The 26,802-nt window shown below is 40.7% G+C and overlaps 2 protein-coding genes, 2 long non-coding RNA genes and 1 pseudogene across 4 annotated transcripts; 1 reads left to right on the top strand and 4 right to left on the bottom strand.

Moving 5' to 3' along the window:
* Positions 1-531: 531 nt before the first annotated feature.
* Positions 532-6,933, top strand: LOC112571111. The gene is made up of 3 exons (XR_003100753.1): positions 532-884; positions 5,271-5,564; positions 6,796-6,933. It is a non-coding gene; the product is annotated as an uncharacterized LOC112571111 (long non-coding RNA).
* On the bottom strand, positions 1,570-6,882 carry LOC112571109 (elastase-like). The gene is made up of 5 exons (XM_025249920.1): positions 6,755-6,882; positions 6,090-6,185; positions 5,246-5,506; positions 4,878-5,065; positions 1,570-3,785 (listed from the first exon to the last, which is right to left on the bottom strand). Exons 2-5 carry the CDS (start codon positions 6,127-6,129, stop codon positions 2,355-2,357), a joined length of 1,920 nt encoding a protein of 639 aa, XP_025105705.1. The 5' UTR covers positions 6,130-6,185; positions 6,755-6,882; the 3' UTR covers positions 1,570-2,354.
* A 2,958-nt stretch (positions 6,934-9,891) lies between the features above and the next one.
* On the bottom strand, positions 9,892-16,712 carry LOC112571293 (endo-1,4-beta-xylanase A-like). Its single transcript, XM_025250187.1, is given in 15 exon segments — positions 9,892-10,213; positions 10,514-10,732; positions 10,860-10,970; positions 11,108-11,282; positions 11,534-11,671; positions 11,990-12,045; positions 12,344-12,502; positions 12,929-12,974; positions 13,100-13,256; positions 14,127-14,228; positions 14,444-14,592; positions 14,719-14,940; positions 15,189-15,287; positions 15,779-15,921; positions 16,213-16,712. Coding segments are annotated over 12 exon segments (1,617 nt in total). The 5' UTR covers positions 14,808-14,940; positions 15,189-15,287; positions 15,779-15,921; positions 16,213-16,712; the 3' UTR covers positions 9,892-9,997.
* A 2,696-nt stretch (positions 16,713-19,408) lies between these two features.
* LOC112570427 lies at positions 19,409-25,044 on the bottom strand (annotated as a pseudogene).
* Positions 25,044-26,538, bottom strand: LOC112570183. The gene is made up of 3 exons (XR_003100603.1): positions 26,306-26,538; positions 25,420-25,615; positions 25,044-25,174 (listed from the first exon to the last, which is right to left on the bottom strand). It is a non-coding gene; the product is annotated as an uncharacterized LOC112570183 (long non-coding RNA).
* Between the last annotated feature and the right edge of the window lie 264 nt (positions 26,539-26,802).

The following is a 26,802-nucleotide window of genomic DNA, read 5'->3' as shown; positions in this document are numbered from 1 at the left end:
AAATAAGCTCCCTCGCATACCCTATCCTTGTTTTAACGTTGATTTTTCTAGACTGATTGCTTTCAACAAATACATTATAAAATGTTTTGGAGAGAATTATGCAAATTCCTATCTAGAAGTTGCTAACTCTTCAATCGCATCCTACGATGCACCGCTACCGATCAGAATGTCTTCGTGTCCTTTAGCTTGTCTCCCTTGGTTGGTAACGGTGACTGACGAACTACTCACTCTGTCCTCATCTAGATGGTAGTTTCGCACGGCGTGACGGGGTCATATACTCTTTTCATAAAAGAAAAAAAAACCCCAACAAATCAATCAATCAATCAATCAATCAATCAATCAATCAATCAATCAATCAATCAATCAAGAAAGAGCGTCATTTGCTTACGACTTATCCATAAATACTTATTTCAAACAAACGATCATTCGGTGTTGTCAATAAACACAGGTTTTGTGTGTGCTTGCGATCCGTGGATCCGTGACATCATCGCCTATGTTTCTCGATTGGTTTGTGTGTCTTAACTACTTGTCTTATTTTTTGGAGCATTTTCTCTTTATTGTAACGTCTGCACCATCTTGCCTTGTTAGAGACCTGTGCCGACACCAACTATACGTACGGCGCGTGTCACGTGGTACCTTTAGAAGCGAAGGCAGGAGAAGGTAGCAGAAGGGGAATTTTTACATCACCGCGTTTTACGTAATTTCTTTTTTTTTTTTTTTACGTGATCGCCGCATGCGGTGACGATGGAGATTTTCTGTTGGGCATCAGACGAAAAAGAAAAAGATTACAGAGGACGTTGTACGCGGTACGGTTTGTTTGTTTCTCTGTCCGCAGACTGGAGTCTTCTGTGAGCGCCCGAAGGACCCACGTCACGAGCTGCTGGGTGAGTAGAGGGACAAGTCCTTCCGCAGGTTTTACCAGCCGATGATGTTCTGACCAACACGCAGATGTGCTGAATGTGTGAGTGAAAGTAGCTGCGATGAAGAATTCTGTGTGTGCGTTAGTGAGAACCTATGTTAGGAGCGTGTGCGGACGTTTCGCCGACGGACGTTTCGGAGCCGGACGTTTTGTCGACTGGACGTTTCGCCGCTGGACGTTTCACCGACGGACGTTTCGGAGCCGGACGTTTTGACGACCGGCGTTTCGCCGCATTATGTCAAAGAGAGAGAGAGAGAGAGAGCTTACTTTCTTCTCAAAGAATCAAAGTAACTACTAGATTACACAATAATTCTTTATTTCAAACAAATTTTACACACAGACTTCACAGACAGTTCACTTTGATTGTCACAGATTATGCGCAACAGCTTTGAGAAAAAACATTGATACAATGGCGAGAGAAATGTGTGAGCTAACGGTTCACATGAGGAGGGATAGTGAGAGAGAGTTCACTGATGCATTGATACAATGGCGAGAGAAATGTGTGAGCTAAGGGGCGTCCCACACTTGACTTCGGCTAAAGGTCCCGCGTGAAATGCCGAAATGAAGTGCCCCGCGCCGAACGTCGGGCGGCGAAACGCCGGTCGGCAAAAGGTCCGTGTACCTGTTGGGAGAGTGGAGTAGTTGTTAGCCTCCTTTTGCTCTGTTGTTGTGGCGTGGACATTTTGTATATTTATGGTTTTTACATAGATTATTTGTAAGACAGGAATTGGGGGGGGGGGGGCTAGCTTCCTTCGAACATTACTTTAACAGTCCAATCGTTCATCGTCAAAAACTGTCCTCAGTAAAGTCGTCACAAAAATCATCAGACGTACCTTCAATCCTGTCAGGGAAGTCATCTCAACAACCGTCATAAGTGACTTCTATCATCGTCAGAAGGATAGTCGTCATCGTCGCGGTCATCGTTACTTCCCGTCTAAGACATACAATAATTATACGTGCCCCAGTCCGATACCAATACCACTTAAAGAACATAGATACATCTTTGTAACACTCGTAAAACATCAGCAGTACAGACAATGAAATCCAAGAACTAAACTTTTTCTGCTCTTTATTTTCTACTGATAAACAAAGCATTGCTTAAAATACGAACAAAATTTCTTTAATGAAGGAAACACTATAAGCAAATGTTGTGAGGCAGAGAGAAACAACATTACAAGTTCATAAAATGAATCAGGTCTAATGTTCGGAGAATAGTTATACTTTAAGCATGCTTCGTATATAGCGTTTAATAACAGTTTAGCTTTGTCATCTTCTAAACTGTATGACTCTTTGCCAAATATTGAATTAGTAAAGTTGCTAGTGGCAGAATGTAAACTTACTTAAAGACCCAAGATGTTCATTTATGTCATTTATGAGGTTTTCCTTTGCTTTTACTGCACTATGATTAAGAATAGCTTAGCGTTGTGACTAAGTGCTACATATAGAATGCATTCACCTCAAGCGTGACGTTATATAGAGTAACATTTAACTCATTTGCTAACGTAATGTAAAGAGGAAGAGCAGTTAAGTTACTCTGGATTCGAGCTGTGACGAGATTGACGCCCTCGGCTAATACTTGCGGGTCTTCATAGGCGACATCCCAGCGCTTGTTGGTCAGGATTATGTGCACATCTCCAGTGGAGCTGCTTGCGTTGACGCTCACACTGTTGTCGAACACATACGAAGGGATCATGTAGAGGAATGTAGGAGTCTCATTTCTGGCCACCGTGATGCCATCGTAAACCTTACTATCTCGAAGTCCCATGATATGATTTTGTATGTCACAGACGACTATTCCAACCTCTTCGAAAGCTCGGCGGAAGAGAGCGCCATCTTGACCCAGATCGTAGGCAGCCTTCATGACGTCACAGGCAGCGCTGTGGTAGTCAGACCTGTGATGCCAGTACATTCGGTTGGCGTGCAGAAAGACTCCGAAGATTTCTTTGATGGACTGCTGGTAGTCGTGGACAAGAAGATAGAAAACCCTTCTGTACACGCCGCTGCCATAGTGTACATTGAGATTGTCCGTGAAGTTATCAACGTGGGATATAGAGTGGTTGTCAGCCGAGGGGTTTTCGAAATAGCGCAGTGGGGGCTGTCCATTTTTTACGGTAGTAAAACCTACAAGCCAGTCTGTCCTTGAAAGATATGCTTCAGCTGTTTCCCCCATCATGTCTGAAAACGCCTCATTGATAGCCCCCCATTGGTTAAAATACAAGAGGTTTGATGAATATTCTGTTATCGCGTGACCGATCTCATGTGCAATGGATTCTATGCTGACCAAAGGATGCAAGGTGTCATTACCGTCACCAAGCAGAACTTCTTGACCAGTCCAGAAAGATTCTGCAAGATTTACACCTACATGTACCCTGATTGTTATCTGTTCATCTAACGGGGTAGTGTTGTACCAGTCCTCAAACATTCTCCCGACAGTCGTTCCGTAAAACAGAGCATCCAGGATGGGTGAGTACGCGCCGTTGATTTGGTCTGTGGCTTCCTCGCAGTCGTAAGAAGAGGCATTCCTGATGTTGTAATAGTGTATTCGCCTTTTATTGTACGATCCGTTGTTATGAATGACTTTAACGTATCTGTTTTCTGTATAGCATGTATTATTGACACGATGTACGTCCAGGCATTTGTGAAGTTCCCCGTAGTGGATCCTGCCGATTTTGAGATTCCCTCCCGTGCCATTGCCTACGCATCCGTTGTACGTGCCGAGGGCGTCCCAACTCGTAGTAACTCGTCCGTCACGTGCGTCCACAATGCACGCTGGCCTGCGCTGTTCGGACTCCACAAGTACAAGATACTGCACTAAATACCCCGGGTAGGCGTGGTTCTCACTGTCGAAGAATATTTGAGGCTCAATCTGAAACATTAGATATATTAGCAACATCAGTAATAACCGTTTGAAAGCGCTAAGTTTTAACCATATCCTCAGTTAGAATCCTTTTTTCACATCATAGTAGACAGTGACGTTTAAAATATGGAGAGATGAGCAATAAGAGCCATAAATATAAAACGCTATGGAAGAAGTGCACAGCGGGGTGCAGATTACAATAGCAGCGAGACAGAGAGGAAACATATGCAGAAAAAAAACATCGTGACCGAGCTAAGATCTGATCACAGGACAGCCAGACTTCACTGAATTGGTGACAGTCGCGAAACGTTGTGCCAGTGGACCGCGACATAAACTTCCAAGATTCCAATTTTTATTGAGTAGGATTTCAAGCAGGACAACGACAGCCACCATCATTAACATTTTCATAAACTGTAGTGTATAAACTTATACAGTCATGTAAAATATACAGCAACATCATTATTTTACAACCGAAAATAGTAATTGAGAATATGTACACATAGCCACATTAACTTCCGTATCAGATTGGCTTATTATTACTTTAAGAGCATAGCTTTAGAAGGTTGTAAGCATTTACGAAAAGAACTGCTGTACATACAATCCAGTAATATGCAATGTCAAGACAAGCTGTTCTCAAAATCTGTGCACACATACATACACTTCAAAATGCAGCATTTGTGAATATAGCTACTCTCTATATCTCACACACAGACTGCTCATATATCAATATCTTCAATATCAACACCATATATAAAGAATCATTACATCATAAAGGAGTAAGCATCTTCACACCATTGGCTATCAAAACAACACTTAGAGAAGGGAGGTAAACAATCATCCTGTGCAACGTATACATTACATTCTACTTGATAGCGCTGCTGATGGCATTTAAGTATAGTTATAGCCATTGTAAATTTTTTAAATCATCTCATTTGCCTCTGTGTTTCAACCAGACAAGCTCGTTGCTTAAAATAATGTAAGTGCGATATAAAGAGAGAGAGAGAGAGAGAGAGAGAGCTGTTCATGAAAACGTGACAGAACAGAAGGTGTGTTTATGTCGATGATGATGGTGGATAGTCAGAGTGTATATTGTATTCGTACCGTAACATCACTGATGTCATCTCTAATGGCCTCATTGAGACAGATGTTTAATGCGGTCTCATTGTCGATGTTTCTTGTGCCGTCTGTGTCCTTCTCTATATCCCGATACAGAGTACCACTGGCGTCATACACATACTGCTCTGTACTGTCTGTTGATACTGTTAGGACTGCATCGTTAACAGGTTCTCCTGTAAATACAAAGACTTCTTTAAGTACAAAATGTGACCTTAAATAATGAAAGAAACTATTATTTGTAGAAGCATGTTACTCAGGATGTAGATGCCACTTCCAATTAAAAGCAGGGTTCACTGTGTCTGGCCGTTGTTTGAAGAAGACAACATGTAACAATAAAATACAAAATAATTAACCTTTGAAGGTCTCTTTGAAACGCAGCACATGTGTGCCCTGGACTGTGGTCGCTGATGTCGTGACTATCAAAGCCGTGTTGGGACCTAAGGACATCACATCGTCAAGTTCCGTCATGGGAAGCCATGTTGGTGTTCTTCGTTGCTGCGAGGACATGTCTGACGTCATATTGGCCACCTGAAGCTGTCGGTTGTACAGAGCATCTTGTAGATGGACACTGGCGTCAATACGCTGAGCAGCTCTCACCACGTGGATGGCGACAACTAAACAGACAAAGCTATTGTCACGAAGAAAAACTCATGGAACTGCTTATTAACAAGTGTAAGTCTGTCACGTTAAGTGAAACTAACATAACTACAAAAAAAAAAACTTTGATTAAAAGTTGAAGACTAAACTCCAGTGAAATACATGGCGGAGTTACGGAAATCAAGGGACATCACATCATCTCCTTTGCCAATTCGATACACTCACCCCTTACATTAACCCGAAGCCTAACCTTAAATAATGACTTTCAACTCTAAGTCCTTTGTTTTTAAGGTAGGTCAGCTTTTTGCTATTGCACAGGACGGTTTACGTTTATATTTTCCGCCATGTTAATAAACTGTCTTTTTGTCGAATAATAAGATTGTACATTCATGTGTTAAACCACCACAAGAAGCGATCTGCAAACATTATTTATTTTAGACAAATCTGGACACTCCCAGCCACACACACACACAGGCACACACACACAGGTACACACACACACACACTGACACACACACACACAGGCACACACACAGGTTCTTCCCCTCCACGCACGCATGACAAAGCAGACTTGTCAATTCACCTGCTAACAGCACTTACCAAGAAAAGCTAGAGTTAAACTCTGCAATAGCCTCGTCATGATCACCACAGCATCCAGCGACGACAAACAAATTCTCCGTCAACTGTCTTCAGGGGCTTAAATAGGAAGCAAGACTAATTGTTATTACTAATTAACTAGACTCACTTTGAATAAAAAGGAACACTGCCATCGGATAATCACTGACAAGAACACAAACACTAGTTTAGAAGTCATTTCCTAACATTCCGCAAGTTACTATATATGTTTTGCTATATGTCGGTATATATGCATTGTTGTATGTATGTGCATATGTACTGCTGTATATATATATATGGCTGTGTCAGTAGGGTAGTTAGATGCTCGGCTTCGCCTGGAGGGTGGGACTCCATGCTCACATTTCAAGGTTTTCAAATAAATCAGGGTACAAAATCCTGTTTTTAACGCGTTCTTGTAGTAGTGTTTCTTTTACCTTTGTTCAGCTCAGGAGCTAGATGTAAAAAAAGCGTAACGTTTGCCTATTATGTTACAGTTGTAGGTAAAAATGGTCACTTGATCTCTCTTCCACTCTGTGTGTGTGTGTGTGTCCAAACCTCTGCCCCACAAGAAAGGGTTTGTTCTAGTATTAAATTAAAGTTTATAATCTTGTCATCCTGACTTTTCTTTCGCAAAGAGAATGACTACATACCAAGCGCCACAAACTACAGTTGAAGAATATCGTTGTTGCAGGATGACAATTCTAGGAACTGTGGTACATCGACTTCAACACTGGAGTTTCTCACTGTGACAGCAAGCGCCAGCATCAGCAGACGTCCAGGCCTGTTGTAAGAGTGCATTTATATTGTTCAGTGTCCATGGTAACCAGCGGTCACTACATGCCTGCCATACTCTTCATGCATATTCCTGCAGTAAAAGCAACAATAGACCACACATATACAAATTCAAAACTTCTTATTCCAGATTCTTAATAGTGTGTTTTTTCTAAAAGGTCTATAAAAAGGCAAAAGACATACAGGTGGGATTTAAAATGAAATTGGTATTTGAAGATACCGCTATAAGGACATCTGAAAACATTAAAGATAGGGCCTCCATCTCTTCATCTCTAAATTGCTGCTATAAACACAGATGGTACCATTCTACCTTCCATCTTGATCTCTCTCTTTTTATACTACTTTTGAAAACGTCTGCATGATCTTGCCTGTAATATTCACAGGAACAATTAAAAACTTCTACGTAAACATTCCCGTCAGCATCTCTAAGCACGCAGCCAAGCTTGCTCTGGTCTAAAGCTAAGTTTGCATACTGTCCACAACTCCTATCATGCTTGTCTTGACCTGCGATACTTCATACAGAAGTAGATCATGTCTGGTCTTCACTATCGGCAGTCACTGTCACAGTCTTTGATGGCGATGTCATCCGAATTCTCTCTCATGTTTAACCCACGTAAAGCGCGTGGACGTGATCACGTGAGAGGCAAGATTCTAAAGGAGTGTGCTAGGCAGCTAGGTGGTGTCGTTACCACAAGTTTCCAGCTTTCTCTTGGCTCTCAGTGTTCTCCGATTATGGCGCACATTAACAATTGTGCCAGTGCCAAAGAAGCCTAATGCTACAGATTTGAAAGATATTCGACCTCTTGCTCTCACATCTGTTGTGGCCAACTGTTTGGATATGGTTGTGGGATCCTCTGCAGTTTGTAAGAAAACTGAAGCAAATGATGATGATGATGATGATGATGATGATGATGATGATGATGATGATGATGATGATGATGAAAACGTGCAGCAGATTCCACGGTCAAAGACTGAAGACTGAAGCAAGTCTTTACCTAGTCACAAATGCTCAACCAGCACTTTGTGTTCAAACACGTCTCATGCAATAAAGACAACAATAATTCCCGAAGCTTTCAAAAAAAAAACAAAAAAAAAAAAACCTCGTTAAACTATGAAATGCTTTACTGCTCGATATTTCATCGCATAACTTATAGAAAGAACTCTCAGAGACATAGATCTTAAAACAGACGGATAGGATTTCTTATTGAAGCTGTATTCAAACAACTGCTATAAAGACAGCTGTCACCATCAAAGATTGGGCCTCCAGTCTCTCTTTGAACTACTGATATAAAGATGATTATTACCATCAAAAGCTAGGCCTCTACTATCAAGCACGGATATAGTCCAGTGTAGAGGTATAGCAGGTGGTGCCGTGATAAACATCTACGTTTCGTGCTAGAAATAAGCTCCCTCGCATGCCCTACCCGTTTTTACGTTCATTTTTCTAGACTGGTTGCTTTCAAAAAGCACATTGTAAATTTTTAAAGGAGAATTATACACGTTCAAATTCCTAACTTCTATCGCATCCTACGATGCACCACTACCGGTCAGAATGTCTTCGTGTCCTTTAGCTTGTCTCCCTTGGTTGGTAACGGTGACTGACGGTGACTCACTCTGTCCTCATCTTGATGGTAGTTTCACACGGCGTGACGGGGTCATAGACTTTTAATAAAAGAAAAAAAAAAACAAATCAATTTTTACACACAAACAAACAGAAAGAGCGTCGTTTGCATACGACACATCCATAAACCCTCATTTCAAACGAACGATCATTCAGTGTTTTCTATAAACACACGAAACACGAACCGTTGCTATGACCTGTTCGAATTCTAGTTAAGGATAGTCGTCAACGTCCTCTAAAGCAAAAAGATTGCAAGCAGCGAGCCTGCAGACCTATCAGTCCTGTTTGGCAGACGTTGAGAAAGCGGTACACAGTCTGAAGGGAGCGAAGTCGCCGACGTTATTAGCAACGTTCCAGCCGAACTGCTCAAGCAACAGACCATTACTACTCGGTACCAAAGAATCTGGAAACTTATCACTAGTCACATCCTTTCAATAAAGGAAGCCATGTTACACGGGCAACTCCAACCTGTCCCTCCTGGATACAATACGTGCAGTTATAAAGACGCTGATAAAGACGATGGAAAAAAGGGGGAACAAGCGAGAACTGCCCTGCATACTTCAAGTACAATGAAGAGCGTAATTCTGGATTGCCATCATTAAATTATCACCTGTCCAAGAACAGTAACTACTGTAAACTACTTCGAAAACAAAACCAGCATAGTACACATGAAAGTAATAATTAAATGCACTTCGCGACATAAGCACAAAAGCCAGAGCTTCTTGAGAGACGACCTTTTAACTAATTATTTTACTCGTGTTAAATTTGTTCGAGCAGATCAAATATACATTTATTTTTTAAATAAACGTAATTTTACTAAAGAAAAAGAGGAAAAGAAAGAAAGAAAAAATGTCTAAAACAACACAGTGGCTCCGTGGCCTAATGGATAAGGCGTCGTCTGACTTCGGATCAGAAGATTGCGAGTTGGAGTCTCGTCGGGGTCGTTATTTTTTTCGGGACTTTCTCCCCCTCTAATACCTTACTATCTCATATAAAATTAATATTTTGTAAAGTTTGTGTCTGATTGTTTCTTATTTTTGATCCTCCATTGGTGGGTTTGGCGGCTATGACACTACGAAGCATGCCACACACACACACGCAAATGGCGAGAAGATATTAAAAGAATTATCACAGTTATCCCATTATCTCCCTTTGCCCGTGTCTTGCGGTCTCGTGTGCAGGTATTGCTGCCCGAAAAAGGTGCAGTGATGAGTGTAAAGATGTTTATTCTTTGCTTGAAGAGTCTTCTGCGTGTTCACGCATGTGCACGCATCGGTAACTTCACTAAACGCGACGTAACCAGCAGACGATCTGACATCTCCATCCGCGCTCCAGTCAAGTGCTGCTTTGAAAGAAACAGTCAGGCTGTCAGAGTGCATCCGGCAAGAATATCTTTATTCCGTTTTCAGAAGGTACAAGTAGGTACAAGATACAAATTATTTATAAAAACAAAAGTAGGTAAAAATGCAAGTGGGCGCTTCTAATGAACGTTGATGTTGATGGTGTGAGCGGACTTCCCCAGCGTGAAGCTCTGCGTCAGGTTCTTCAGTTCCTCACCTTTATAAAGCACGTGAAGCTGGTAGTCTCCTTGGAAACCGCGAACAGTCACGTGGTTCGTGGTGTTGAAGGCCACAAGTTTGTCTGTCATCCACTGGCGTTCAAACAGGTCAAGGACACGTTGACCGGCCGCATTCGGCTGTTTGAAGGTTTGAGTGGGGGGAAAGGGGGACGGCAGAAAAGAAAAACAAAATCTGAACAGCGAGCTTGATTATTAAGCAATTAATTATCTCTAATGTAGCTAATCTGTAATCCATCCCGAATGCTTCAATTACAGCAGTCTCAACTGTCAATAATGAGTCACATAATGTCACATCCATCAGTGCGCCGTTTAAGTCATACGTGGCGCTACAGAAAGACTGTTTGGTTATGTGGTGGACATGCTGGTGTACATTACATGGCAGACGTGTATATTCTCTCTAGTAATTAATTCTCTCACCTCCAGATTTGAGCCCGTTACCAACGAGGCTTTCTCTCCCCGCCAGTGGCTCTGATCCCAGAACCCCCAGAACATGATGCCCTCAACGGAGGGGTGCGCATAGAAGGCCTTGAGTGCGATCTCGTACAGGTCAGCCCGCTTGTTGGCATCTTCTGCCACGACATCCAACTCCGTGGCCCAGATGGGCAGCCCTGCCTCCGCCAGTGTGTCCAAGCGTTGCTGAACAAACCCAATTTCGTTATTAAAGTATAACAGCTTCATTCATCTCTTGAGCTGTTGACTTATCTGTTAACTTTCTGTACAAACGGACAACTATAATTAAATATACTGTCCTGTCCAGAATTACCTTGATGAGAAATCCGTCTGGTTCTTGGTTCTCGCCGAAATGGCACTGTACTCCAAGTCCATAGAGCCCTACTTCAGCGGCTTTGAACTGCAGTGCTTGGTGAAGGTAGTCCTACAAAAGAGTTGATGCTGTTACAATGACATGTATTGTTTCCCTCCTAAGGAGCTCGAGGTATCAAGGTATTGTTTGTCCTACACATGTAGGAGCCGGTGTGTGTATGACTTATTGCAGTGTAGTCAATCGTTCACTCACGTCTGTAGAGTAGCCGTAGCCACCACATTGTAGTCGTTGAGGAAGAGCTTCGGCTTGGGGTCCGCCGCACGAGCAATACGGAACAACTCGAGGTTGTAGTCAGTGTCGTTCAGTCGGTTTTGGAAAAACTGACCATGAAGGTTCTCGTTGTTGACATCCCAGTGTTCCAGACTGGAAAAAGTTGATCACATCTCAGTGTTTTAGCCTGCAGTCAGTTATCGCATTAATATGAGCAGTATAACAGTAGTATATTAATATGAGCAGTATAACAACCATCCTCAGTGAAATCCAAAATGGATTTCACTGAGGATGGTTGTTATACTGCTCGTATTACTTTGGATTGAAAGAACTACACCTGATAACCTTTATACCTTCCATTGTATTAGTCTTAGTTAAATAACTCCACCCAGTGACGGCCTTACAGTCCTCTGGTGACGTTCATGGTGTCCTCGATGTGCGCCTTCACCGTGACGCGCAGCTCATCTGGCGGCAGCTGCTGAACCCAGTTTTGAACGTACTGGTCCACAGACCACACCAGGTTATGTCCGCGAACCTTGAGTCTGCAACACAACTATACTGTCACCAGTCTGCTAGATGCTTTCACAATTTCTTTTGAGGTATCAGCAAGATTTTGTGTTAAAAATTGTATTTCAAAATAAGACTTTCTTCACAGCTATTGAAAACTGATAGAAGTTTCTCTTAATATTTCTACTTGGATATTTTTAGAAAGAATGAAGATCGATCTCTGAATCTGTGCTTCAAGTGAGAACTTATAAAACATAGTTCTTGAAAAATAAATTATGCACATAAACGAAAATTCGCAGTGTTAAATATTCAAAAGGATTGTATTTGAATTAATCATTCACATATTTGTTTACCCGTGAGCTCTCAGTCCATGGATCAGGTCAAGTGCAGGTTTAAAGTTTCTGTGCCCCTGCAGAGAAATTTTTCTCATTATTGGTTGCCTGGAATTCAGAGAAAAACTAAGGAATTTTACTTATTGATCCCACAGTAACTCAGTCATGTTGAACACAACCTATGTTTGAGAGAGAGTTTATAAAGTAAAATAACAATAACTTGTCTGAGGTCTTCTGTTGATATTTTGTTTTTAGAGTTTACATTCCTTGAAAGCTTTACTTCTTAAAAAAATATAACCTAGAATACACCTTAAAATATGTGTGTGGTAAGTCAAACAAAGATTGCTTAATTGGGACAGGTGAAAAAGTGATTACCTGGTTAGGCTCAATAGAATACCACTTGAGGGCATTTTCAGGAACGGCCCAGTTAAAGTGACCATGGATGAAGTCTCGGTACTTGGTCATCTGAGGGTCGTTGTATTTGCCTGCAGCCACAGCTGTTCCAAATGGAAATGATTTGTTCATCTGTACAAGCTGCAAGATAAGAAAAAAATAAAATAAAGGATGTTGACTCAAACGAAACATTAACACAACAACAAACAAAAACAAAAATAGAGGCAACATCATTCTATGAGAGTAATAGTTCTGCTGAAACATGAAGGATGTGGTATGATGACTTTAGAACATTCAAATATAAATTAAAGCTGCTAAATTAAGAGGACTTAACTTAAACAGACGAACAAGCCTTGCAGTTTATTAAGAGGAACATACTACAACTTTCACCTCTATGAACGACACCGACCTCGATGAGGATGATATGTGAATGCACTTATCCTCGTGTAACTTGTATGAACATCGTTAGAGCTGGTGATGACATGAATGTTGTCATCACCGTGTAAATGATAAGAACATTGGGAGATGTGAATACACATAGCAACAGCAGTAGTTGTGTTTACTCACATGGATCGTAACATCGTGAGAATTGAAGTGACTGCTGGTTGAAAGCCTGAAAGAAACCATCCAAAGTTTTAGACTGAAGTATGGTTTGAAGCCAAATTAAACTCTAAAGATGGCATCAGAAGAGAATTTTGAGAGACACGACATCACTGCCTAGTGTCAATGTTGTTCTACCTGAGGGTGATGTTACTCTTGCGGATTTTCTCGATGCTGTTGTCGAAGTTTATGATGGCTGTCTCTGGAGCGCCGAGGTCCTTGAGGGAAGCCTGGTCCACCAGGAAGTTGATGGAGGGGTCGGGTCCTTGGAAGTAAAACCTCGCAGACTTGATTGCTGCACAAACACCAACGATCGGCTTAAATGACCTCACATACTCACATAACTCAAGTCCTTCCTTCTCTCCTTCTCTTTCTCTCTCTCTCCATCTCGCAAAGATTACACAGAACTTCATTTCATGTTTACGTGTTTCACGATACTGTTCTTCGAGAGAAGTATATACTTTTTAAATTTTATAAAAATTTATCTATGTTTAAATTAACATTAGTTACTGCAGCAGTAACATAGTGCTTTACATTTTATAGGCATTAGTACTACGAAATATCACTCTGTAAAATCTGCAAGCTTATAAATATGCTATGACTATTTTTTGTTTGTTATGTAAAAATGGTTACAACTCCCTGTAATATTGCCTAAACATTAACTTGTTCGTTTGTTATCTTTCTAGATCTTTATTTATTTTTAAGTATGTGATAGTGCCATACAGATGTGCTCTGATAGACAACTATACAATATACCGAGGCTCTAAACATCTATAGTTGTATTTTTTATAGGATTTACACGTTGCGGTATATCTTTATGTACATTAGCAATATACAAAGTCATTGTGATGTCACCATTTTGTTAGGGGATGATGGCCTTCACAATAAAATATTCGATTCGATTCACCATCTCGCAGACAAACGCGAACTCCCGTACACTCTCTAACATGCTGTTATCCTGGCCTGTCTGCAGGACACATCCTTGAAAGTTTTAACGGTGTTCTTATCTTAGCAACTGGAGCGTAGCTGATGGTTTGAATGCAGAACACACCCATGTTTTGTCACTCAGTGTTTTGTGTTTGTCCCTTGTGTTGTCAACAGTTTTATTCTAAATTTCACAGCTACCCGTTAACTACATCTAGCTACAGATGTACCCGACCCTTACGTTTGGTAGTAGGAGCCTTCACGCTTCCAGTCACACGTATCCACCCGTCGGCCACCTTGGCACCCGAATGAGACCCGGCTGTTTCGTAGTCATTGGAATTGTCTGTAAAGGAATAATTATACTGAAGCATAATGCAGGTAGGAACATATTACAGGATTGACTTTAATACAGGTATCCAAGAAACGCCTGGAGTAACATATTGCGAAAGTACTCCTCCCTAGAATAACACAATTTACTGTTATTGCAGAAAGCGAGCATATTTAGCTTTGTTCGTGTTGTTACCTATTTACCAAGGCTCTACACCTTTTTGTACCTACCCGTGAAGGTGAAGGCCACTACCATGTCGACCTTTTGACCCGTGACCTGTCCCTCTTTGTCGTTCAGCAGCTTGACGTAGCCAGTGGCGGCATAAACATGACCGGCCGTCACGTTGACGTACTGGGAGGGACCCATCCAGGTCTGCTGCCTGAGCGACCATGCAAATGAATAAACGAAATATTAGAAAAACCTAGAGTGATCACATTGTTATTGTAACAACTCTTGACCACCCAATTATTCAGAAGGTCATTGGACAGCACCTTGTCTGACCTACCTTGCTGTGATCTGGAAAGAGTGTTGTCCAGAGTGCTTGTCGTTGACCAGAGTGCAGACGACAGGGTCCCAGCAATCCCAGTCGCCCATGTACTCGAACCCTCCGTTCCGCAGCAGCTCGCCCTCCTCTGTCTATTACTAATCTCCACCATCGAGGCATCATCCACGATGTAGTTGACTGATGCCACAGACACTTGGTAGTAGATTCGTATCTTTGTTACGGCTGCCAGGGAAGGTAAACATTATGTATAAGAGGAATCTCATTTTGCTACACAATATGTGTGAGTTTATGTATATGTTTATGTATATTATGACTTACTCTTTTCTCATTTATTGATTGTTTTCTATTTTACGTAGTGAAGAAAATTAAAGATTTACAGAATAAACTTTGCTAACACGTCAAAGTGTGTCAAACACTTGTCCAATTTCGGGTTTAAGAAATAAGTAGCAGTTATTTCAAACACATCAAACCTTTGGTGGGAGCAGTGAAAGCTCCCAAAACTTGGATCCACCCATCAGAGGGCTTGACCCTTGACTTTGATGCTGCCGACTTGTAGTCATGACTTCCATCTAAGACAAAAATTGGTCTGAGGTTATCTTCTGTGCCGTATTTGTTTTGTCCAGATAACGACATTGGGTCACGAAAACTGATTTGGATGACTAAACCTGGTGTGTCAATAAACATGACTAGACAGCCATTACCAGTTCGTCCGACACAAACGCAACCTTTAACTTTTTACAAACCAATAAAATAAAAGGTATCTGTTCTAAATACTAGAAAGGACACTACAGTCTTCACACGTGACAAAGAGATATTTGTGACTGAGTCAGTCTTGCTTGTTACATCCTGAATGCATTGAGTTAGCTTCATAAGAAAAGATCTTGAGTGCTGTACTTTTGCCCTGTTATACATTTACTTTGAAATTACACAAGAGTTCTTCTTATTTAACCTTTTGTACTTTAAAAAGGACTGGCAACGTCTTTAAATAAATACTTCAAGAGAACTGTTCATCCATAAAAAAGCTGAACAAGGACACACACACACAGTGGCCCACATTTACCTGTATATTCAATATCCAGTTGTAAGTCGACTCTCACACCATTCTGATCGTCACCATTCAGCAGCTTAATGTACCCGCTGACCTCATACACGTGACCTGGGGTTGTTTGGATGTACTGTGTAGGACCGTGCCAGTCCTGCTGTCTATACAAACGGTTAAACCTTTAAGTTTTTCTCCAAGAGAGAGCATTACGTAATATAAAATAACAGATAATAATTTGGAGTCATGGATTCAACTGTAGGAATTAACAAATGTAGTCACCATCTTCAGTACTGAGCTCAATGGAGCGGTTGAAAAAGTTTACAATAAAATTACTAAACTAATCTTTTATCACTTTGTCAGTTCATCTATCTAGACAGTGTCGGAAGTTTCTCGCTCCTCGAACATGTCCTCGTTTTGACATTTTTCATTTTATTAAGAAGTTGGCCACTTACCTGTTGGTCACCGCAAGACCATGCTCGCCTGAATGGCGCTCATCCGACAGAGAGCAGTTCACGGGGTCCCAGCACTCCCAGCCGGTCAGGGATTCAAAACCTGGATTTTGCAACAGTTCTTGGCCAGAAATCCATCTCGCAGCTAAGAGAAAAACTACCCCAAGGGGGAGATACGACTTCATTTTTTAGCTTGTGCAGCGTGTCAGTACAAGAACTGTGCTGAGAGTACACTGAGGATATTTCACCGGCGACCTTTGATATACAGGTGATTGAGGAGGAAGGAGGCGAGGAAAGGGTGTCGAAAAGTTAAAAACAGATGTTATGGCAGGAGTCACACTAAGCCTGACCTGCAGTTCACACTCGCTAAAATCGAAGTCTATTGTATGTTTAAACTTAAAAATTTTTGTTTGGTTTATTTATGTTGACATGTGTTCGAATTTTGATTGAAATGTATTGTTTGTTAACCAGCCAACCAGATCGGGGATCTTGTTCGGCACATCGACCTTTTCTTCTCCGTTCTGTCAAGCAGAAATGGCTTGAACTCACCAAGCCCCGCATTAGTACATTTCAGATCAACAAAACAAGATATAAAAATAACTACATCAAAGCTGGTGTTCCGCGCGCCTTCGTTGTTTTCATTTTACCGGATCCCCCAACCCACTCCCTTTTTCATCCTTCTCGCCATTTGATGCCGGATCTTCTGCCATTATTTTTAAATTAAAGACATCCTGGTGTTTGAAAACATCGTTCTTGCTTACGTTTAATTGCAGGTGGACAAAGTGAGTTCTCTTTGCATCGATTGTCATGTTGGGAACAGAGTGAGAGCGTGCTGTTCGTGTTGACCAAACCTGCATCACTTGTTGTTCAACGGAGTCGATGGGGAACACATGCTGTGTTCATGCCTTATTGTTTATTTGCTTGAATATATCTGCTTGTCTGTACCTTGCCTGCCTCATATTTGCAATGAGTTTGCGCTCACATCTCAAACATCCTGTTTCCTGGAGTTTTAAATCCTTCATCGTCGAGTTGGTTGGTTTGGGGGGAGAGTGATTTCACCTCGAGATGATATCGCACTCTGTGGGTGAGAAGGGGGAAACAGTAATACCCCCCCAAAAAAACCCGGACATCAGCCCTGCGAATAGGTGTCCCATACAGTGTCCCGAGACGAGATCTGAACCCAGGGCCTCTCATTGCAGTGGTGACAAGCGAGTGTTTTAACAACTGCAGTACCATTGTCTCACGCTTTTTATCATCCATGATGTGTGGAGTAATAAACTTGACCAAACCAGGTCATATTGTCCGATTAGTCATATTGTACTAATAAACAACAAAAGAACACAATGCAGTTTAAAAGGGAAGATGGCGAAGATCTCGGCCTTAAAAGCGTTTATCTCCATGACGTAGCAAACAATATGGCATTGTCTTCACAGACAATGTGCCTTTTGATCAGAAGATAAAATTATCTGTGTCTGGGGACGAGTTCAAGGACGATACCAACTAATTTTGTTAGCGTAGAATTAACCGTCGCTCTAACTACATCTTGTACAAAAAGGACCCCGCCTGTCTGGAACCCTGTCTTTGGTGGGACTCCGCAGTTTTATTTGTGATGAAGAGAGTTTAGCAATTTACAAAAACAGTCGCTCTCGTATATAGAAACATTATTTTGGATAGCTTAATTGTTTATCGGAAATATCATCTTGCAAATAATAGATGGTGTATGATGCACTTTTCAGAAGCTCGCAAATTGTACAATTTTACTTTTTGTGTGCATGCACCGGTGTTTTGCTTGCTGTAAGTCGCCAGTTACGCCGAGTTTTTAATCCTCTTTACCAAGAGTTTTTATTCTCTTTATCCTGTTGCCCTTGTAACCCCGAAAGAACAATAACAGCGCTTATTACCCGTGTAAAAGTGCTCTTATGTTTTTGCCCTTCTCTGTGGGATAGGTGCCATTTGGTAATGTTGTTAATGAACCCTCATGGTTATCTACACTTAACTGACAGGCATTCTATATTTTCATCTAACATAGCTGGAAGTTTGGGCAGGTATATATGTCGTAACTACGTAATGGCAAACCCGTTGGCGGCAGTGTGAGGAGTGAACACCGACAGTTTCGTGTGCTGGTACTGATTGCTGAGCAACACACGCAGCTGGTCATTAGGGATTGCGAAACACAGCTTTTATTGCGCTCATTAAATCTCATTAATGTTATTGCTCATCGTGTGCACCAGGATGAACGTCTGCTTCAGACCTGACCTTTGTAGATGACGTGGAAGTCGCCATGGAAACCGTGCACGTCCGTCTTCCACAAGTACTTCAGCACGCGATGTCCGGCCGCCATCAGCAGCAGGACCAAACTTAAATCTTAGGACTGTGTCTTTGAAAAATAATTTCTGAAGATCAGATGATTAAAGTGTCCTTTTGATGGAAATTTCGGATGGCGATGAAAGGAATGTGGCAGGGACTGCGATGCGATCTTACAATGCGCCTGCCTACACCCACGACCAAACAACACATGAAACCATGGCTTCAGGGTTCGCATGGTCCTATTTGTTAATCATGCTTTTTTTTTCACCTAGACATCGATCGAAGAGACGAAAACTTAAACCGTTACATTAGTACAAACAAGGCACTAAGAGGAAATTAAATTAGATTACGTGTACAAAGAAAGTGGTTGCTGTCTTATTTGAGAGGGACGTTTTCAACTAGTTAATAAGCAACATGGCAGATGCTAATATTTTCAGCATATATAGTTTTCATATATAATTCATTATTAATAATGGGTGTTTACGTTGCGTGTGAGGTCTATGCAAGTGATAGATTTTGAAATAAATGTTTTAGGAGTCCTGCTTTGAGCTGATGTAGACTGGATTCCTTTCTTTGAAGATGTGAAGGAAGGCTTTTCCATTGAACCTTACTTGAGTATTTCATGTTCATCTTGAATAAGTTGCTTCTTTGTGTGAGAAAATTAAGTTTGGCACCCTCTTACTGTTTTAGTTAAGAAACAAAATAGGCAGACATTTTTCCTGATAGTATTTTATAAGGATACAAAGACAGAGAAAGAGACAGAGAGACAAAGAGACAAAGACAAAAAAAAAAAAAGAAAGGGGAAAGAGGAATAAATAGCAAGTGGGGTAAACATACAGACATGCAAAGAAGGATGTGTAAATCAAAAATAAAAACATGCCACGTGTCTGAAAACTCTTGTGTCATCATTCAACTTTATTGCCCTCTGAGTGTCGCTCTAGCTAACATTAATGTTGACGGTGTGGGGACCGTTGCCCAACGAGAATGTCTGCCTCAGGTTGGTGTGCTCTTGACCCTGGACGATGACTTGCACCTCGTAGTCGCCATGGAAACCGCGTACTGTGAACTGAGTGCCCGCTGCCAGGTTGTGCGTCTCGTCTGTCATCCACCTGTGCTCAAAGAGCTCCAGCACGCGACGTCCGGCCGCCGTCAGCTGCAGAACCAAACTTTAAATTTATATTTACCCCAAACACAGCCATTAACACGTCTCGACTTGAGGTTTCATGAACTGTGGCCACCGCAAACATTCAGAAACTGTCAGACGTGCTTTACATGAAGTATTTACGCAGGATCCTTCTACAACACATATTCCAGTCCAGCAACTTCTTTATCATTAACATTCTACCATTTCATCATAGCTTATTTACCTTATCTAGTAGTAATGTAACAGTTAGCTTGTCAAATAGTCAATGACACGGTAAGCATGTACACTGTAGAAACTGTCTCTTTGAGATAATGTGAAAATTAGTGATTCTTGCAATTTTAAAGTCTTTAATTATATTATATTAAAGTCTTTAATTATATTCAAGTGTTGATAAAGCCTTGCCGTTGGTTTCCTACTCATATCTCTAAATACCCCTTTAAGTCGTTATAATTCGTGCTATCATTTGCGCTGTGGTGAAACAAAGACGTTGGCTACAGTGGCTGTTCACATTTCTATCATGCACGTTATGACACTTTTGTCTACACCCAACAAATACTGTCAACAACATTCTCAGTCAAACAATACTAACATGACTATACATTTACATTCAAAACGTTCACAGCATAGGTAAAGGGTTTTGCTGTAAAATTATTTGCAGGCACTGTTAAAATGTGTATTCACATGGATTCCTTTCCGGTCATTTTTGTTCAGAAATTTCATGAAAAAAGGTCTACTTCAAACTAAGTATTTTGCTGTTTTATCAATAAAAATATTATCTATTCGAAGCAAGCATACCATCTTTGCCCTCATGTAGATCGTAATCTTAAACAAAAAGAAAAGTTGAAGTAGATGACGGTTCTGGGTAGTAATTCTAACGAAGGAGAAACCAATGTGTTTCTCATCAATGACAGTGATTCCTAAATGGGTTTGACTGGATGCTGGCTGTGCGATAATGAATGTAACCCAACACACCTGCAGGTTGTCTCCGACAACAAGAGCAGCTCTGGCACCACGCCAGTGGGCCTTGTCCCAGAAGCCCCACATGAGGTGCCCTCCACGGCATGATGGCCGTACAGACTGTCAGCGCGTGCTCGTAGAAGTCCGCTCGTCTTTCTCATCCGAAGCTACCCACATCCAACTCAGTGGCCCAGATGGGCACGCCCACTTGAGCTAAAGTATCCAGACGTTGCTGAGATCAGAAAAACCCAGATGTAGCTAAAACAGCTTTTGGAGTATACAAGAAGTTAGATGAGTCTTTTTTTTACATCCACAGCTATAAAATTATTCTATTTGTCAACACATAGATAAGTTATTCAATCGAACGTAAATAAGCAATTATGGCAAAAAAATGCAGATAAAAAAAATGGTGTTTAGGAGGAGGAGAATAAAAATGACGAAGAATGTTTATGATATTATTTTTCTTACCTTAGTACCGGGTTCTGGGTCGCTTTCGTCGCAAAGTGGCACTGAGCACCCAAACCGTAAAGACCCACATTAGCGGCCTTAAAACTGTTGACCTTGTCGAAGATAGTCCTGTCACACACCATAAAGACCCACATCAGCGCCTTAAACAGATTACCTTTGTCTTATCACTCGCCACAATAGACTGTCAAAACGATACTCATATTTACAAATAAAAAGAAAGACTACGGCTAGTATGGAACAGTACAAGTTTCGGAAACATAGCAGGGCAAGGAAGACTATAATGTTCAAGACAACAGGAGTATATTTATGCTGAGAGAAGCTTACGATGCTGGCAAAAGATTGGATTTCAGGGGAAATAAAAGCAAGTTTTTTATCCACTTACGTTTGTTGAATAACTGTTGGACACAACGTTGTAGTCGTTGAGGAAGAGTTTGACGTTGGGGTCGGCGGCGTGTGCGATACGGAACAGTTCCAGGTTGTAGCCATTGTCATTCATTGATGCTGTACCACTGGCCATGCAGGTTCTCGTTGTTCACATCCCAGTGCTCCACTCTGGTCAAAACAGATAAAAACTCTTACCTGATGTGTTCATGCATGAGTGAAAACCTTTCACTTGATATGACCTCTTTAATTGTAGCAGTCAATTACTATAAGCTCAAGCATATTTTTTACAACATAAAATTTAACGTATAAGCTGTACATCTGGTTTGTGAAATCTGATATAGAAGTATTTTGTTTGACGTTCGAGAAAAAGAATAATGCCTACCATTAAAATACGAGAAAGAAAAAAGTTAAATAGTAATAAAATCAACATACAATCCCTTAAATGTGTTATGGTTTCCACAATGTGGTCATGGACAACCTTTCGAAGCTCATCCCCCATGCAGCCTTGACCCAGTTTCTGCACCGTATTGTCGACAGACCACACAGTTACCTCTCACCTTAATCCTATGTTTAAAACATCTCGGGTCAATGAAAGAAAACTACAATAAGATTCTACTAAATGTGATGTACACGCTAGGTTGTAACAACTATTTATATCAATAGGAAAGATTCAGTTACGATCCATTTGTAGGACTAGTTCATGAAGTGGTAAAATGAAAGAAACTTGTCTGCACTTGCCTTTCACGATGCATGAGAAACTAGTCCAATGCTCGGAGGTAGGGGGAAAGTTTTCCTTCTAAATTATTTTGATTAAATAAATTTTGATTATTAAAATTCACTCATTATTTCATTACTAGTATGCTATTATGATATGAAGTCTAGGCTAGCTATTCTAATGTCGTGATGGTGGCTGCTGAATCTTAATGTTACAACCCTGATTCTCAGTCCGTGAAGCATGTTTAGCCAGGCTGATAGTCTTTGTCCCTGAAAAACACAATCAACTGTTATTATATTTTCTCCTTCTATTTGTCGAGTGATGTGCCCAAGAGGAGAGGGAAGCATTAAATGGCGATCATAACGGAAGCCTCAATGTCCAGTGCCTCGAAAGTATTTTCTCTCTAGAATTTTTACTTGTTTATTTTATTCACAAGGAAGACACACGTGCGATTATCAAATGCCCCAAAACCCCATTTCTTTGGCTAGCAGGAACTACCCAGTTTTTAATATACTCTTAATATAACTATTGTTACATTAAGCTGTCTTTTTCTTAGCAGTAAAACGTTAAATAAGATTGTTATTAATATACTATCAATTTATGTAAAAATTATAAATATTATTGTTAAAAAATGTACCCTGTTAGGTTCGATGCTAGCCCACTTGAGTGAGTTTTCTGGCACCGCCCAGTTGTATGCTGGTGGATGAAATCCCTATGCTCCTTTGGACCCATCGTTGTAGCCCAGGCGCCACACATGTCCCGAACGGAATGCCTTTCTCTTTTGTAACACCTGTAATCAACGACAGTTAGCTTAAAACAACAGTTCGTCTCTGTGGTATTTCTTAATATCCGACATCCTCTTACACTGTATTTTCTTCTTCGTATTTCTTCTCTACTAATTGTACATACGGTGAACTACTACTACTACTAATTTGAGAATTATAAAGAGCAATATCTCCACAACAATCATGTGCTGAACATATAAACACTGAGAGGTAGAAGGAAGCACAACGCGAAGATCTCTGCGGGCTTGCAGTAAAGGGAGATAACGGTAGATTTAACGGTAACGACTCCAGAGAATAACGTAAGTGACATCAGAAGAATAGTGAAAACATATGAGTGAATCTAAGAGTATGATCAAATTTTATAAAGGAATCTGCAAAAGGTGAACATCACTTCAGTTTATGTCACTTCAACTCACTGTCGCTTACCGAAGCGAGTGAAACATGACGGAATGGAATTCAGCCAATAGATCCGAACAGTTTGCACTTTTAAATAACATTATATACAATCCAGCTACAAACCAGAAGAGGACGAAAACGCAGCAGAAGTACATGTAAACATGAAGGTCTAACTCTTTTATCCAAAGCAAAGCACGACCACAAAACAGAAACAAAAGGAGAGCCGATCCTCTCAGCCGGCTAGGCGAAGGGACATAACTCTCAAAATGAAACAAAGAGTTGAATTTTTTTAAAACGAGAGAGCATGGAAACTTTTGGCATCGCTTTTGGCAAAGATATATCCACTGCCAAAGCACCTACTTCAAGTCTCGAATTAATAATAAAGGCCGTAACGAATGACGATGACGATGATGATTAAAGGATTTTAAAATAAATTAGTTGATATCTCTATTGGTGTCGGTAAGCCCCGTTACATTTTACTGTCACAAGCCTATAAAAATATCATGGTTTTTATCTTTTCTACTTTGTGATGCAGCTAATAATTTCTATGATTTGCTAATGACTTTATAGTGTACATGCGTTCCCAGTCCTATGTGAAATCTTTGTTTAAGTATTTAAAACCGCCATTACTTACTCGAATGCTCACTTGACCGTGGTTGATGTTACCACCAACATTCACGCTGAAAAAAAAAACAAAAACCGGCAAGGTCGTGTTTAGAATTTCTGTCACATTTCATCCAAGTAAGAAGCAAGGCATGCAGCTTTATTCACATTGGCATTCAGCATTGATAAAGATTTTTAGCTCGTGATTGAAGACTAGAGTGTAAGTTTTAGTAAAATATGGAAATAAATTATGATGATAACATTTTTATAAATATTAATAATAATAACACTTTTAAATAATATTAATATAAATATATATAATGATAATATAAAATCGCAGTCATCAAAATGTTCTACAATACCGATGACTTTAAAATAAACGCATCAATAAGTGTACACTAGTGACACAAATTTATATCATGCAGATCTGAGAGGTTGTGGATGTTAAAAGCAGCACGCACTGAACCGTTATGTCGCTTCTTCTCAGTCTGTCGATCTCGCTGTCACCCCAGCACCAGCAGCACCAGAGGAGCATGCGCTTGACTGAAGCGTCGTCGACGACAAAACTGATGCTCCTCTGGTCCCTGGTAGTGATCTGGTCAGCTGACATCTGCGGAGAGACAGCCGAGAGGTTACAGGGCTGGCATCGTTCGACCCATGCAAAAGAACACAGCATCAGCAAGCAGATGACACCATGACAAACATAATTTTTATTTATTTTTGTTTTACCTTGTTGGAACATAAAACAAGCCGATCAGATGAATCCATCCGTCTTCGACTTTAGTGCCTCTCTGGCTAGCTACTCTCTTGTACTGATGAGTGCCATCTGAAAAAAAATAATGTTACAATTCTTGTCAAGAACACTCTTCTGCTTCAAACTAGTTTCGACGATGTAATGTTTAATAAAGTCTCAATAGAGGGCGAAGCTTTGATTCGGAGCCTAAAGAAACATTTTTCATAACAAAAAAGCATTCAGTTTGAAACCGTTTTCAGTTGTTTAGTGACGCAGGAGACTTGTAGGAAGAAACGATTACCTCTACCCCCAACAGAGAATTGCACCCTGTGCTTACCTGCATCTCAACACCACCTGTAGTCAACTGGTGTCCGATACCCCGGAATCGTTCAGTAGTTTGATGTGGGCGCTCACCTCGTAGCCAGTCCCTCGTGTCACGTTGATATATTGTGAAGCCTTGCCAGTATTTCTTCCTGTTACCATGAAAATTATGCGATGAGTAATTAATTGAAATTATTCGTAAAAAAAAGTAACTCTGAATGTTTACAGTGTTAAGTTATTACTTGTTGTTAATTATTAGACTACATTTTTTTATTTTTTGTTCCTTTTTCTAGAGTTAGCGCTCAAAAATTCGTCGTTTTATTTGTCGCTTGTTAATTGAATTTTTTTATGATATATGATTTACGCCTCATACTAACAATAAATTTTGATTTCTGACCTGTTTTGTACCTCCATTGCACCAGCACCAGAATGCTGTCAGTCACGATTTTGCACTGAATGGACTCCAGCAGTCCCAGTGGTGGGTAGACTCGAACCCTCCATTTGTAGAACCTCCTTGGCTCACCACACTGGCTACCAGTGCGCAAACCACCCATGCAATCAACGTTTGCATTATGGGCAAAGTAACCTTCAACCTAACAAGGATCAGTGAAACTGCCAAACATACTGCATGTTATCTCTTATATACCATTCCAACGAGGCATTTTTATTAAACAAAAGCCGTTTTTACAACTTTCTTTCGTTTTTTTGTTAAAGTAGACTAGCATATTCTGACAGATGATCCATGTGCATGACTGCTAATTGCGTTACATCAAGGTTGGTACAAAGCAGGTGTTTCCTTAGACTCACAATGTGGGATCAGCACTTCATCTTGTAAATTTATCTCGTCTGCAAAAATTAAAACAAGGCAAGCGCACTAATGTCAGACATGTTTTCCAACTCGCTGTTCATTGTGTGTCTGCATCTGAGCTATAGAAGGTGTTCTTCTGCTTGATTGACTTTCAACTGAATTTTTCTTTAAAAATATGTTGCAAGTAGTTTTTACAAGGGAAATCTAAATATACGCCATAACTGACGGCTAATCTACGAGAACCTCGTGGAGACCTTTCTTACAACACCTGTTCACGCGCTCTATGGATTCACTTCAATCCCTGCTGCTTGGAAATTGTCTACATGTGTCCCAGTTCCGAAGAAAGTTTCGGCTCACGATCTCAATGATTTTAGACCAGTGGGATCATGAAAATGAAAGCATTGGAGGCAATCATCAATGCACTGATTTTAAATGCACTAAACAAATAAATCTCCTAACCTTCAATTTTCACTACCAGTCAAAACGAAGTGTTGTGATGATAGACTGTCTATCCTTCATGCTCTGTTCAAACATCTGGAAAATCCACATGTGTATGCACGTTTGTTGAATTCTCTTCAACTTTATAAACCGTCCAACAATATATCCTAGCTAGAAGACTCCTTGACCAGTTTTTCCTTGACCATCAGCTGGTGTCATGGACCGTTCACTTTCTGGTTGACAGGCAGTAACGAGTACTTTGTCAATGGCACTTCTTCTGACTCCATCACCGTGTACTGACTAACTCAAGGCTGTGTTTTATCCCTGCTTTTGTTTATCATTTATACCAAGAGCTATCGCAGTTACCTCAAGGTTCAATATCTTGTCCAATTCTCAGATGACACCGCACTGCCCTCACTTCTTAACACACCAGTAGATACCTACAGCGTAGCCTTGGATGAATTTATTGCCTGGTGCGATGAAACTTTCTTAGAACTTAATGTAAGATCAAAGAAATTGTCTTTGATTTCCGTC

This window comes from Pomacea canaliculata, linkage group LG8 (assembly GCF_003073045.1).
Source record: "Pomacea canaliculata isolate SZHN2017 linkage group LG8, ASM307304v1, whole genome shotgun sequence".
NCBI lineage: Eukaryota > Metazoa > Mollusca > Gastropoda > Architaenioglossa > Ampullariidae > Pomacea > Pomacea canaliculata.
This window is presented reverse-complemented; position numbering and strand designations above follow the sequence as displayed.

What these genes read in the sequence shown, in the direction of transcription:
- LOC112571109 (XM_025249920.1), bottom strand. Translation starts at nt 6,129, where the DNA reads ATGACGAGGCTATTGCAGAGTTTAACTCTAGCTTTTCTTG. An exon ending in TTTCAAAGAGACCTTCAAAG is followed by an intron (nt 5,066 to 5,245) that starts GTTAATTATTTT and finishes TTGTATTTACAG; the next exon opens with GAGAACCTGTTAACGATGCA. An exon ending in ATGACATCAGTGATGTTACG is followed by an intron (nt 3,786 to 4,877) that starts GTACGAATACAA and finishes CTAATGTTTCAG; the next exon opens with ATTGAGCCTCAAATATTCTT.